The 14,802-nt window shown below is 46.4% G+C and overlaps 1 protein-coding gene across 4 annotated transcripts in view; it reads left to right on the plus strand.

Annotated features, from left to right (window-relative positions):
* Nucleotides 1–10,115, plus strand: part of MBD3 (methyl-CpG binding domain protein 3) — a 29,883-nt gene extending 19,768 nt beyond the window's left edge. For all 4 annotated transcript variants that reach the window (XM_039515586.1, XM_039515584.1, XM_039515587.1 and 1 more), the window contains exons 6-7: nucleotides 6,595–6,786; nucleotides 8,241–10,115. In XM_039515586.1, the coding sequence (XP_039371520.1) occupies nucleotides 6,595–6,781 (187 nt within the window). In that variant the 3' untranslated portion in view covers nucleotides 6,782–6,786; nucleotides 8,241–10,115. The remainder of the gene's footprint in view (nucleotides 1–6,594; nucleotides 6,787–8,240) is intronic.
* The last annotated feature ends 4,687 nt before the right edge of the window (nucleotides 10,116–14,802 follow it).

Raw genomic sequence — 14,802 nt, forward strand, 5'->3', positions numbered from 1 at the left:
CTCTCCTGTCCTGGGAGACTAGCCCCCAGCCCCTCCCCCACAGCCTCAGCTCACTGTGCCACCGGCACAATGCTCTGGGCGGCCAGGCTGTGAGTCCTGGGGCAGGCCTGAACTGGTGCTCTATGCTGCGCGGTGGCGACGGCGTGGCTGGCTCCAGCTGGGCGGCGCAGCTGTAGCGCCACCAGTCACCGGTGCTCCAGGCAGTGCGGTAAGGGGGCAGGGAGCGGGGGGGTTGGATAGAGGGCAGGGGAGTTCAGGGTGGTGGTCAGGGGGCGGGGGTGTGGATAGGGGTTGGAGCAGTCAGAGGGTGGGGAACAGGGGGGTTGAATGGGGGCACAGGTCCTGGGGGCAGTCAGGAATGAGAGGAGGGGTTGGACGGGGCAGCGGGGGACAGTCAAGGGCAGGGGCTGTAGGGGCAGTGAGGGGACAGGGAGAAGGGGTGGTTGGATGGGCAGGAGTCCCGGGGGGCTGTCAGGAATGAGAGGAGGGGTTGGATGTGGCGTCGGGGGGGCAGTCAGGGGTGGTGGTTCCAGGGGTGGTCAGGCAGTGGGAGGGGAGGGGTGGATGAGCCAGGGGTCCCAGGGGTGCCCGTCAGGGAACAGGGGAGGTTGAATGGGGCAGGAATCCTGAGGGGGGGGGGGTGAATAGGTGGTGTGGACCGGCCCATGACCCCCTCCCCTAACCGGCCGTCCATACAATTTCCAAAACCCGATGCAGCCCTCAGGCCAAAAAATTTGCCCACCCCTGCAATAGGGAATGGCTGTTTCAAACCAGCTGAAGAAAAAGTGTGGGAAACTCCTTGCACATCTGCTCCGTCTCAAAGGCAGAAAAAAAAATTACATCGTCTCAGAGCAGAGGTCTCCAAAATGTGGGGCATGCCCTAGGGGGGCATGGAGGAATGTTTGGAGGGAGGCACAGCTGGGGGCCCAGGCCGGGACCCAGTCCAGTCCCCATGGGGGTGAGGAGGGAGTGCCACCCAGCTCTCTTCCTGGCCCTGTCCCCCCTTGTGCCTGGGGGCAGCTGCAAACAGGGATAAGGGGGGGCATGAGGTAAAAAGTTCGGGGACTGCTGTCCCAGAGGAAGGTTTCTGGCTGTGTCTTCCACCCTCTCCATGGAAGATTGGTGTTGGAAGAGGGCCATGTCCAGTAGGAAGCTTCTCTTTACCTATAATGCTGCACCCCAGATTCCTGGGCTACAGCATTGAAATTCATTTAGACGGAGGCTACAGCCCTTTGCATTGTAGACTACCAGGCTTTCATGGCAAAAACTCAGGTGGAGCTGTGGAAGATCACCTCCACTCTGGGCAGTTCTCTTACTCAAGAAAAATGCCATGATATAGTTCATAAGGGTATAGAATTGACCTGACATCATGTTTCAGTGACTTTGGGGAAGGGTCTTTGGAGTGGGCTGCTGCCTCAGATTATAGGATGACTGTATGCTTGCTCGGTTTTGGATAACCGGTTTCTGTAGAAGGTCCTTTGAAAGTTTGAAAACCTGACCTACAAAAGAGAATAACTCGTTTGGTGAGCAGATGGAGGCCTCTTTGCAGAGGGCAAAGAGGACAAGGGCCATTTGATAGTCTCTTGGGCCTGTCTCACACCCTAGGTCCTTTATAGCAGGGGGTTGGGATCCCTCAGAAGGTCATGAGGTTATTACGTGGGGGGTCGCGAGCTGTCAGCCTTCACCCCCAAACCCCGCTTTGCCTCCAGCATTTATAATGGTGTTAAATTAAGAACACTTCTTTATATATTTATTAGAGGGGTTCGCACTCAGAGGCTTGCTGTGTGAAAGGGATCACCAGTACAAAAGTTTGAGAACCACTGCTTTATAGGAAAGAATGGAACGACTCTACCTCAAAAACCATCTTTCACATAAGTTTAATGGAATAGTCCTGTGCCTCAGTATCAGAAGTTGAAGGGTTTTCAGTCCCCTTTAAAAACGGAAGGATTTTTTGCAAGGTTCCAGAGTGTTTAGCAAGCCTGCTATTGCCAGTAGACTGCCACAAATTTGCTGCCAGAGGCAGAGTGGGAGCTATTTTACCATCTAAGGTCATTAGTCACTTTAGGTGTACAGGTCCTGAACATTGTTGCTTGGGGCCACGAGATCAGGTTTTCAGAAAACACTCCATTGCCCATTACAAAATTGTCTTAGGCTGCTCAATATCTGGAAGAGCTGCTGTAGGAAAGCCAATTCCTCCTGGCAGAGGGTCATCGAGCCTATTCTAGTGGACAAAAGAGAGAGAAGGATATATTCTAGGTGTTGGTAGTCAAAAAGGTAGCTGGGCTCAGTCCTATCCTATATCTTGGGGAACTGAATCAATAACTGGTCAAAGAAAAGTTGTAGGTTACTCAGGGAGCCATTATGCCTCTTCTAGAGGGAGTTGAGGGTGGTCCTCTAGCACTAAGGACCATCAGAGATTTGAGATATAAATAAAAAGCGATTCTGGTGCAATCAGGCTACCATCTTTTACATCCACCAGCAGGGAAGTGCTGGGTCATGCCTCCTCTGTCAGTAAGCTCTTCATGTGAGAGAGTAGGTTGTATTCCACAAGACGTTCCTAGTTATGTACTTGGTAAGGAAAGAGAACACAATTGCAGGCTAATTGATTCCTAGTATTTTCCTCCAGTGGAACACTGAAGCTGGATCTCTTTGCCACTTAGATAAAAAGCCTTCTCTGTATGGCACCAAAAGAAAATTACATCAGCAGAGTCTGAAGGATAACCGGGCCATCATGCGTTCATTGGGCATGCATACCCCGGTGACGCAACATAGGCCCTTCCAACCTCAACCACAGCGCACCTACCCTAATCCCCGGCCGAGACAGGACTTCTCTAGAAGATGCAGCCGGGGTGGTAGGAAGAGACCGTCTGGTCCTTAGACGGGCCAGAACCAGGGCCCCCCCAATCCTTCAGTGGGGTCCAAGCAAAACTTTTGAAGGTGTGCCCGAGGGCGGAGCACCAGTCTCCTTCCAGGATCCTTCCCCACCTTTCACGAACCGCCTCTCCTATTTCCTCCTTGTGTGGTCCCACATAACGTCAGACCGATGGGTCCTATGTATGGTGGAAAGTGGATACCACCTTCAGTTTGTTTTATCCTCCCCCTCCCACCTTCCCTCCCGTCCCTCTTCAGAGACCCCTCTCACGAGCACCTCCTCCTACAGAAGGTGCAAACGCTCCTAACTATCGGAGCTATGGAGGGGGTTCTAAAGGAACTGAGGGGCAGGGGGTTTTACTCCCATTACTTCCTAATCCCCAAGGCAAAGGGCGGGGGTACAGCCCATCCTGGACCTGCACGGACTCAACAAATTCATGGTAAGGGTGAAGTTCCGCATAGTTTCCCTGGGGACCATTATCCCTTTCCTGGAGACTGGTACACCGCCCTTGACATGAAGGACGTGTACTTCCACATAGCGATTTACCCGCCGCACAAGTGTTTCCTTCACTTTGTGGTCAACCAGCAGCACTTCCAATTTACCGTCCTTCCCTTCGGCCTATCCACGGCACCAAGGGTCTTTACAAAGTGTATGGCTGTCGTAGCTGCCTCACTCCATCAACATCGGATCCAAGTGTTTCCGTACCTCGATGACTGGCTCATTCAGGGTCACTCCAAGGACCAGGTGCAATCTCATGTCCAGTTCACCATGAGCTTGTTCAGACAGCTGGGCCTACTGCTCAATGTCAAAAAGTCCACTTTGGAGCCGACCCAAAGAATAGACTTCATTGGAGCAGTCCTGGATTCAAAACTCGCCCATGCTTGCCTACTGCACGCCCGTTTCTAGTCTATGGCGAGCATTATCCACGGCCTCCAAAGCTTCCTGACCTCGACAGCACGCACGTGCCTCGGTCTCCTGGGACACATGGCATCTTGCACCTTCGTGACCAGACATGCTAGACCGCGCCTCCGTCCACTTCAGGCCTGGCTCTCAACCATATATCGCCCAGGCCGGGACAATATGGACACAGTGGTCACGATTCCGACGGAAGTCTTAACCTCCCTGGTCTGGTGGCTGAACCCCAGCTCAGTATGCAAAGGGGTGCCATTCCATGCCCTGCAGCCCTCCCTGGTCCTGACCACAGACACATCATCTTTGGATTGGGGTGCTCACCTCGTGGACCTTCGCACACCGGACCTTTGGTCCACACAAGAGACTTTCCTGCACATCAACGTACAGGAACTGAGAGCAGTGCAGTTGGCATGCCAGGTGTTCCGCAAGCACCTTCAGGGCCATTGTGTTGCAGTTTCCACAGATAACACAACGGCCATGTTTTATATCAACAAACAAAGGAGAGCGCAATCGTCCCCCCTCTGTTAGGAAGCCATTCACCTGTGGGAATTTTGCATAGCCCACTCGATTGACCTGGTGGCGTTGTTTCTCCCAGGAGTCCAAAACACCTTGGCAGATCCTTCCTGGCTCACGAGTAGTTGATTCGCCCGGACATTATCCATTCTGTTTTCCGGAAGTGGGGTTTTCCCCAGATAGACCTTTTAGCCTCTTGCGAGAATCTGAAGTGCCAGGTGTTCTGCTCTCTCCAAAGGTGCTCCCTGGGTTCCCTATCAGATGCCTTCCTGATAACCGTGGAAAGACCGCCTGTACTACACCTTTCCTCCATTCCCGTTAGTCCACAAGGTTCTTCTCAAGTTGTGCAGAGACAGGGCCCGCTTAATCTTGATCGCCTTGGCATGGCCCAGGCAGCATTGGTATACCACTCCCCTCAATCTCTGTGACCACTCCAGTTCCACTTTCGTTGTGGCCGGACCCAATCACTCTGGAACGCGGCCAGCTCTGTCATCTGGACCTGCAATCCCTCCACCTCACAGCATGGATGCTGCATGGCTAACTCTATCTGAGCGACGTTGCTCCTGCTCGGTGCAACAGGTACTTTTGGGTAGCAGAAAGCCCTCTACTAGGTCCATGTATTTGGCCAAGTGGAAGCGTTTCTCCTGCTGGTGTGCTCTGGGCAATGCTGCCCCTCTGGAGGCGCCAGCGCCTACCATCTTAGACTATCTCTTGTCCTGGAAACAGCAGGGCCTAGCAGTTTCATCCATCAAAGTACACTTAGCAGTGATTTCGGCCTTCTACCCGGGCGAAAATGGGCACTTGGTCTTCTCCAATCCCATGGTCAGCAGGTTCCTCAAGGGATTGGAACGTCTGTACCCACAAATTTGGCATCTGGCCCCTACGTGGGACCTCAGCTTGGTCCTATCCAGACTCATGGGTGCCCCGTTTGAGCCGATGGCTACTTGCTCGCTCCTGTACCTTTCCTGGAAAACAGCTTTCCTCGTTGCGATCACCTTGGTGAGACGTGTGTCAGAGCCACAGTATAAAGTGTTTCATAAGGACAAGGTACAGCTGCAACCACACCCTTCCTTTCTTCCTAAGGTGGTGTCTGCCTTCCATGTCAACCAAGACATCTTCCTTCTGGTCTTCTATCCGAAGCCGCATGCTTCTTGATGAGAACAATAGCTGCACTCCCTAGACATTCGCAGGGCCCTCGCCTTTTACATCAAATGAATGAAACCTTTTTAGGAGGACGACCTAGCTGTTTGTAGCTGTGGCAGACCAGATGAAGGGCCTCCTGGTCTCCGCCTAGCTCATCTCATCATGGATCACATCTTGCATCCATGTGTGCTATCACTTGGCTGGCGTGCCAACTACGCACCTTACTGCCCACTCCACCCGGTCTCAAGCTTCCTCCTCCACCTTCCTGGCTCATGTACCCATACTGGAGATCTGTAGGGCAGCAACTTGGTCATTGGTACATACCTTTGCTTCCCACTACGCGATTGCCCAACAGTCAAGGGGTGATGCGGCATTTGGCTCAGTGGTTCTCCACTCTGCGACGTCTCTCTGCGACCCCACCGCCAAGATAAGGCTTGGGAGTCACCTAATTGGAATCGATATGAGCAAGCACTCGAAGAAGAAAAGACAGTTACTCACCTTTGTAACTGTTGTTCTTCGAGATGTGTTGCTCATATGCATTCCAAACCCGCCCTCCTTCCCCTCTGTCAGAGTAGCTGGCAAGAAGGAACTGAGGGGGCCCTGGGTTGACTGAGGTATATATTCGGTGCTGTAAAGGCGCCACTCCAGGGGGCGCCTCAGCTGACCCACCGAGTGTTGCTAGGGTAAAAATCTTCTGACGATCATGCATGCAGCGCGTGCACACCTAATTGGAATGGACATGGGCAACACATCTCGAAGAACAGTTACAAAGGTGAGTAACCATCTTTTTGGGTTGCAAAATCAAGCACACAAAAATTAGCAAATGCCAGAATTAAGGTTACCTTTGAAACCTTAATTTGAACCTCTTGTGCATAATGATTATGCTGAGGCAGACACTTGGTATGCCAAATTTCAGCCCAATTGTTTGCCAACTGAAAACAGGGTCATATTATGGGAAGTGTTAGACAAAATTGGTGTTGCTACCAGCTCCACATAAAATATATGTAAACATGATGTGATATTTTAAAATACTCTGTTTTTGTAGCATCCTACATCACCCTACTGCAGCCTCACAGCTGAGGGATTTGCACACTCTCTTCCCTTGAATTTGGCAGCTGTGAAAAGTAATACAACTATTAATTCTTTCCTGGTAGGAAGCAGGAGGAGCTTGTACAGCAGGTGCGGAAGAGGCTGGAGGAAGCACTGATGGCTGACATGCTCGCCCATGTGGAGGAAATAGCAAGGGATGGGGAAGCTCCTTCAGAGAAGGAAGGGGGTGATGAAGAAGGGGAGGAGGAAGAGGAGGAACAAGACCATGACCAGGAGATGGAGAATGTATAGTCCAGGTAATGGTAACTCTGACACTTAACTCCTTTCTTACACTTCCGTTTGAACTGAATAGCACTGTGGTGAGGAAGAAAATGTATCCAAATGGAATCTTAAAATTGGCACTAAATCCTTCTCCAGTATGCACATTCAAGGGGGTAGGAGCTTCTTTTAACATACACGGGTTTAGTGTGGATCTTTGAGCTGTTTCGTTTTTAAACCTTATCTCTCAGGCTCAATTCTACACGCATGGTGATGATGACCTGAAAGTTGTGGTGGGGAGGGGTGGGGTTGATGTTAATGTGAAAGTAATTTGAGGGGCTTAATTCTAAATTGACAGGAGGCTCTGTCATAACACCATCACAACCGAGATTAACCCCCTTTCGACATTCTTAGCAGAGAAGCTAGGTGGTCCCTCTAGGCCAGGAGTGAGATACTTTGGTGGAGACATTATATATATGGAGTGAGCTTGCATTGTTACTGACTATTCTGTACCTAGTCTTTTGGATCAAATAGAGGATTTTGTTCTCCCAGATTGTCACTTAGTACTTATCACATGTGCTTAGTACACAACCAAGATATGTGGGTGCATTTTGAAGGAAGACTATTTATTCCATACTCAGCTGTTTTAACTAATACTAATTTAAAAAAAAATCAAGCAGTGGTTTTATCTTCAACTCTTAATGTAGTTAACCCAAGATACTTCATGGATCTTCATTTAGTGTGTGATATGCACTGCGGTACCCAAACACAATAAGCCATGTTATGGAACAAAAGCTAACATTATTTGTGTTCTCTTGATGTATTGCTTTGTTACAACCCTAGCCAGGAGCCATATGTTAAATTTATGCACTGAGACAAAAACCGCACTCAATGACTATTTAATGTTTGATCATTTTAAGTTATATCCCAGGAAAAGCAACCGGTAATCTGTCACTGAAATGAGATAGCCAGCATCCTTGCGGCTTTGTTACTTAGATTGTAGACTTGTGAGCTTCTTAAACAAGAAATAAAAACTTAGAGGAAGACAAGACCCTTAAAATGACCCAAGAGGAAAAAAGAAAAAGCCCCCCCTTGGAGGCAGTGGCAATTGCATTTGAGTGCCATGTAGGATCAGGAGTGACCTTTGTTTTTCCATACTAGGAGGCTAATCATTATGATGGAACTTGTGTGGCCTATGGAAGATGCTGTCTTGTATTTGGGCTCTCTCCTCTTCCTTGTGTTGCCACTTGGATTAACTGTAGCCTTATTTGAGCACTCCATACCTTTCGGGCCTTTCTGGTGAAACAGTCCAGCAACAGCAGCCAGCCAGATAACATAACAGACTACCATGGTGAAAAGCTGGGGCCAAAGAGGCAGTCGTGTTGAAGATCTAGATGAGACCTCACCCTGATCCTTAAAGAGACCACTTGCTACAAAAATGTAAAAGTCCCTGATGATTTACCAAGTGTTTCTCTCTGCTTCTTTCTTCCAGGGAGTTCCATCTAAGAATTCCTAGTCTAAGCCCTGTCAGCAGGGTCAGCACAACTAATTACAAAGCCAAGAGTGTCTGCAGACTAAATTGCACCAACCATCCACCTGTACCTTTTGAGCGTGTTCGATGTCCACTTCAGGAAAAAGTTGAGAAGCTGATTGCTCATTAATTGCTGGGTATTTTTGAAGATGAACTTAACTAAACTACACTTCCCCTCCTTTTCTAAAGGGTCAGGGGAATACAAAAGTGTGAAGGGGAATAAAGGAGTGCAAAAGTGGGGGGAGAGCTAAAACTTGAAACCAAATTCCCTCTTATTCATGGGTCAATGATACAGTGGGGTCAAATTTTTCCAAACTTTTCTATCTTAGTACTTTTTAACAGTGACCTAGAGAAACAATTTTTTTCCTCTCACCTGACACACGGAGGGCAAGAGAGATGCTCTTTCACTCCTTGGCCACTTTGCTGTAAGCTACCAGTTTGTACCAGACTGTATGTTGTAGATTGTCATTCCATATGTGAATTCAGGTCACTGAATTTCATTTTCCTCTGAAGACCAGATAGGACTTGATGAGTAGTCCTAAGAGATGAAAAGTTGGTGCCTCTTCCACTTCAGGCTGTGATGAGCTTGAAAAATTACACTCTATGAATCAATTTTGTATCAGTGACAACCTGTTTCTATAATTAGTTCCAACACCACATTGAATGCTTTAGTTGCCAGTACTTGGCATGGAAGCCTGTGTGTGTCCAAGCATAGCTCATTAGGCGTTTCAGAGCTAAGTATATCAGTGTGTAGTATCAATATTCAACTTTTGGTGTAAGTCTGGTTGGAGACACCTTTGCAGCTAAAAATAGAAGGTACAGTATGACTCATTTCTGGCCAACAGTGAGGAAAATTTTCTCCTCTTTTCTGGTGCCAAGCACTCCAATCTCTGTTTTAGTATGTGTGGAGTGAAGGGAGTCCATTCCCATAGATTTGTCTATACATCTGCACGTGAAAGCAGTAATGTTCTGACCTCTTTTAAAACAAGAAAGGCAAAAGTTTTTGACTTTTCTATAATTAATATCTAAAAATGAACCTAATGCTTTTTATTGAGCATTGACTCTTTCTTACTTGCATGTGCAGTGGAGTGACCAGCATTCTTTGTCCAACAGTGAAATGATGTGAAACCTGCCTTAATGTGTTCATAAGTTTTTGGCTTCACCATGGGTACCTTGAATTATTCCTCAGTCTCTTCTTGTGCAAATAGTGGGGGAAACTAGTGATGGATGAAAATTAAATCATCCAGGAGGGGTGGAGTGAGGAGATAGGGAAGGTCTGAGTTTATAGATTGAAGAAAATATCCACTTAATTGCAAATTCTTTTTGTCTTAGGGTATCCATGCATAATTCATGCCTGGAAGTGTCCACTGAGAATATATAAAAGATTAATTCAAATATTGCACCTCTAACCAGTTGTATGAGTTGCTAGTATCCCAAAATTTGGGACAGAAGTAACTCCCCAGAGCCTCTGTCTAATAGGAATGTTTAGCAATAACAGTGAGGACCCAGGGCATTTCCTGGAAAGTAATGACCACCTTTGGGAGTAGTTCTACTCAAGCCACTGGGTTGGTTGAGAAATATCCCATGTCAAAGTGACTGATGCTATATTAATCCTTTCCTTTAAAAAAATTCCACAGGATTGTTGCTCATTTGGAGTACTACAAGAAGGCTGGATTTGTATTTTACTACTGCTGCTGCACTAGGCATTGCTTTGGCAATGGTACAGCTGCCAGTTAGAATTATTTTCATTTTTAAACAATCTGTTACGGTTATTATTCTGTAAACCTGTCCTCCTGTAACTCATTGTGTTCAATTAAATGTTTCTTGCAGAAAGTAGAACTTTTTCTAGCCTGTGTCAGCCCCTGTTTTAAATATCTGTGCTATGCCATTGCAAGCTGTCCTTAAGCTTTTGCATTGCAGTTTGAGATCATTTTTTGGAATCTGAAGGAGGGAAATGCCATGTAAAGAACTGATCCTTATTGCAGTGTACTCCCATGCCTTCACTGTGGATGAGAGACTAGCAAGGTGTCCTAAGAACTTCATTATGTGGACTGCATCCACGCAGTGTATATACTACCTATATGGCCCTGAGGATGTCACATGGGCTGCAGCTCTGTGCCGATTGGGCCGCAGGTTGAGAACCACCGCTGTAACCTATAATAGATTCTTGTTCCTTTAGACCTCATTACTCTTGTTCTGCATTGCATGTAAGGAGGGCAGGTAGGAAGTTGCCATGAAAATATTTAATTTTCTTGAAATTCTGGTACCATGTAGTGATTACCATATTCTTCTCTGTAGTGTGAATATAAAGTTTTTCCTTACGTGTATATGGTGTGAGGGTTGGGAGGAGATTCAAGAAAGCAGTATAAATATCCCAAATCATTTGAAAGTCAAGTGAAACCACTCTCCCATATGACCCATCTCCCATTGGTATTCTTTCCCTTCAGTTTTTTATAAATGTATTTAATTTGGTGGTGATGAATCTTCTGTTTCAAAAGCACCAAAAGTGGCAAAAGATCCTCATCACGCTCCAACAAACGTAAATAATTTTACTTTTTTACCAACACAGGTAGGTAAATAAAAGGCTATTTTAAAATGAACCTACTTTTTCTACTATATCCATGTAGCGATATCAGGACAAACTAATCCAATCACAGTTCTCCACTGTGGAAATGATTGGTGTATACACACTGGGTCTCCATTTGCAGGACAGGGAAAGTTGCTGATAATTCATTGGTGTCTTGTTAATTGGCAGAATTGGTAAAGTAAATAACAGATGAATGAAATCATGGCAAAATTCATTAACCTTTGCTAGTGCCTGGCAGTACCTGTGTGGTACAACACCATTGGCAAGAACATGCTCTGATCTGGGAGCAAGTTCAGCCTCTTTGGAGAAGAATCACAGATGAAGGTGTATGTCTCTTTAAATTAGAAAACTTAGGATAGCTTCCACTGGCACCAAGCATTCTTTTTAAAAAACAAGAAATCCTACAAATTCCAGGGCCAAGTAGCCTTAAGTATACTCTACACTCAGATTTTGTATTGGTAGAACAATTGTTTAGGTGTGTAGTGGGTTTTTTTAGTGGTGGGTTTTTTTAAACTAGAATAATTATACCAGTACAACCCTCATACCAGTATAGCTTATTCCACCTCCCGTACAGCTATACCAATAGAAGCACTTCTATAGTGGTATTACTGCATCCTCTGTAGGGAAGTTGTGCCACTTTAACCATATCATTGTAGTTAAAGTGGTAAACTCCTGTGTGCAGACAAGGGCTAAAACTTCTATTGTTACTATATGGCTTTCAAGTGACTTCACGAAAATAGTCTTAATACCCTTAAAGCTATAGCTTCACAATACTCGTTTTCCCAGCACAATATGAACTAAAGTGATCTGCTTGGGCGCTATAGTACTTTCAGAACAAGAGTCCTCAAAGTGCAGGAAAGTCCAGTGGGGTGGGGATGAATTAACTTCTGTGAATGTGGTTTTAAAAAATAAAAAATCCACATAATTGTATTAAAACATTTACAGCTGTGTATTTTTACATAGCAGCCATCTCTTTAAAGTTATGTTTGATAAGACTACTGACCTCCTACATGGTCCACTTATGCAGTATGAAGCCAGTGGTTGGCTGATGCTGAAAGGGACTGCTATATTGCATCATGCTCTATCAGTTTATTTAGAAAAAACAAAACACAAAAAATGAAAGCCTGCTAATCATGTAAGGCCCTGATTGGAGGAAAGGGAAAGAGGATGAGAAGTGTTAGTGCTAGAATGTCTTAGACCTGTATGTAATTTTACAATATGTTTAAAAAAAACTTAAAAAGCAGTTCTGCTTTCCAAAATGACTATAAAAATGGTCTGTTAGCTAACCATTCTAACTTTATCCTATGCATTCATTGTCAGATCTGTGGACTTTACAATGTTGTTTTTTCTCACTACTGCTTTCTGTTCCTTTTGGCCCTGCAAAGCCAACAAAGTTATGGGAAGAATTGGTAGGGGAAGTAGAAGTAGGTGGTAACCTGGGCAGCAGTGATGATGAGATGGTCGAGGTCAAGATCCTGACAAAAGGAAGAAAGGAGAGCAGCAGAATACGGACCCTGGACTTCAGAAAAGCAGACTGTGACTCCTTCAGGGAACTGATGAGTGGGATCCCCTGGGAGGCTAATATGAAGGAGAAAGGAGTCCAGGAGAGCTGGCTGTATTTTAAAAAAGCCTTATTCAGGGTGCAGGAACAAATTATCCCGATGTGCAGAAATAATAGCAAATATGGCAGGAGATCAGCTTGGCTTAACAGAGAAATCTTCGTTGAGCTTAAACACCAAAAGGAAGCTTACAAGAAGTGGAAACTTGAACAGCTGACTAGAGAGGAGTATAAAAATATTGCTCGAGCATGCAGGGGTGTAATCAGGAAGGCCAAAGTACAATTGGAGTTGCAGCTAGGAAGGAATGTGAAGAGTAATAAGGGTTTCTACAGGTATGTTAGCAACAAGAAGGTGGTCAGGGAAATAGTGGGGGAGGCAGCCTAGTGACAGATGATGTGGAAAAAGCTGAAGTACTCAATGCTTTTTTTTTGCCTTGGCCTTCACAGACAAGGGCAGCTCCCAGACTGCTGCACTGGGTAGCACAGTATGGGGAGGAGGTAAACAGCCCTCAGTGCTGAAAGGACAGGTTAAGGACTATTTAGAAAAGTTGGACATGTATAAGTCCATGGGGCCGGATGCAGTGCATCCAAGGGTGCTGAGGGAGTTGGCTGATGTGATTGCAGAGCCATTGGCCATTCTCATGGCAATCAGGGGAGGTCCCAGACAATTGGAAAAAGGCAAATATAGTGCCCATCTTTTTAAAAAAAAAAAAAAAAAAAGAATCTGAGGAACTACAGACTGGTCAGCCTTACCTCAGTCCCTGGAAAAATCATGGAGTAGGTCCTCAAGGAATCCATTTTGAAGCACTTGGAGGAGAAGGTGGTGATCAAGAACAGTCAACATGGATTCACCAAGGGCAAGTCATGCCTGATGAACCTGATTGCCTTCTATGATGAGATAACTGGCTCTGTGGATATGAGGAAAGGAGTGGGCGTAATATACCTTCACTTTAGCAAAGCTTTTAATTCAGTCTCCCACAGTATTCTTGCCAGCAAGTATGGATTGGATGAATGGATTATAAAGAGGATTAAAAAGCTGGCTAGATCATCTGGCTCAACAAGTAGTGCTCAAGGGCTCGATGTCTAGTTGGCAGCTGGTATTAAGTGGAGTGCCCCAGGGGGTGGTCATGGGGCTGGTTTTGTTCAACGTCTTCATTAATCTGGATGATGGGATGGATTGCACCCTCAGCAAATTCGCGAATTACACTAAGCTGGGAGTAGAGAGATACACTGGAGGATAGGGATTGGGTCCAGAGTGACCTAGACAAATTGGAGGATTGGGTCAAAAGAAATATAATGAGGTTCAACAAGGACAAGTGCAGAATCCTGCACTTAGGATGGAAAAATCCCATGCACCACTACAGGCTGGGGACAGACTGGCTAAGTGGCAGTTCGGCAGAAAAGGACCTGGGGATTACAGTGCATGAGAAGCTGGATATGAGTCAGCAGTGTGCCCTTGTTGCCATGAAGGCTAACGGCATATTGGGCTGCATTTGTAGGAGTATTGCCAGCAGATTGAGGGAAGTGATTATTCCTCTCTATTCCGCACTGATGAGGCCACATCTGGAGTATTGTGTCCAGTTTTGCCCGCGCTCCCCCCTCCCCCCCGCTACAGAAAGGATATGGACAAATTGGAGAGAGTCCAGTGGAGGGCAATGAAAAGGATTAGGAGGCTGAGGGAACTGGGCTCATTTAGTCTGCAGAAAAGAGTGAGGGGGGATTTGATATCAGCCTTCAACTACTGGAAAGGGGGTTCCAAAGAGGATGGAGCTCGGCTGTTCTCAGTGGTGACAGAACAAGGAACAATGGTCTCAATTCACAGTGGGTGAGGTCTAGGTTGGATATTAGAAAATACTATTTCACTAGGAGGGTGGTGAAGCACTGGAATGGGTTACCTAGGGAAGCGGTGGACTCTCCATCCTTTAGAAGTTTTTAAGGCCCGGCTTGACAAAGCCCTGGCTGGGATGATTTAGGTGGGGTTGGTCCTGCTTTGAGCAGGGGGTTGGACTAGATGACCTGAGGTCTCTTCTACATTTGATCTTCTATGATTCAGATTCTCTTTCTGTTTGTGCAATTTCAGCAGAATTATTTTTACTAAGTTCCAATCAGTGAAGTTAATGGGGTTGCACAAGTATCACTGGAGGCTGGATTTGGCCTGCAGAACTCTTGTAGGCCATGATGCCTGAGAAGAAGTTAGCTTGACTCAGATCCCAGTTTTAACTTGCAGGTCTGAAAGCAATTGGGGGCAGTAGAGGAGTCTCCCTCTCCTTGTAAACTGAGCATACTTTGATATGGAAAATGGACATTAATGGTAAGGTTGGACTCTTTAAGTTCTTTAGAGGCACATTCAGAACTGTATTTGGAGCCTTTTGCTATAC

Source organism: Mauremys reevesii, linkage group 26 (genome assembly GCF_016161935.1).
Source record: "Mauremys reevesii isolate NIE-2019 linkage group 26, ASM1616193v1, whole genome shotgun sequence".
Classification (NCBI taxonomy): domain Eukaryota; kingdom Metazoa; phylum Chordata; order Testudines; family Geoemydidae; genus Mauremys; species Mauremys reevesii.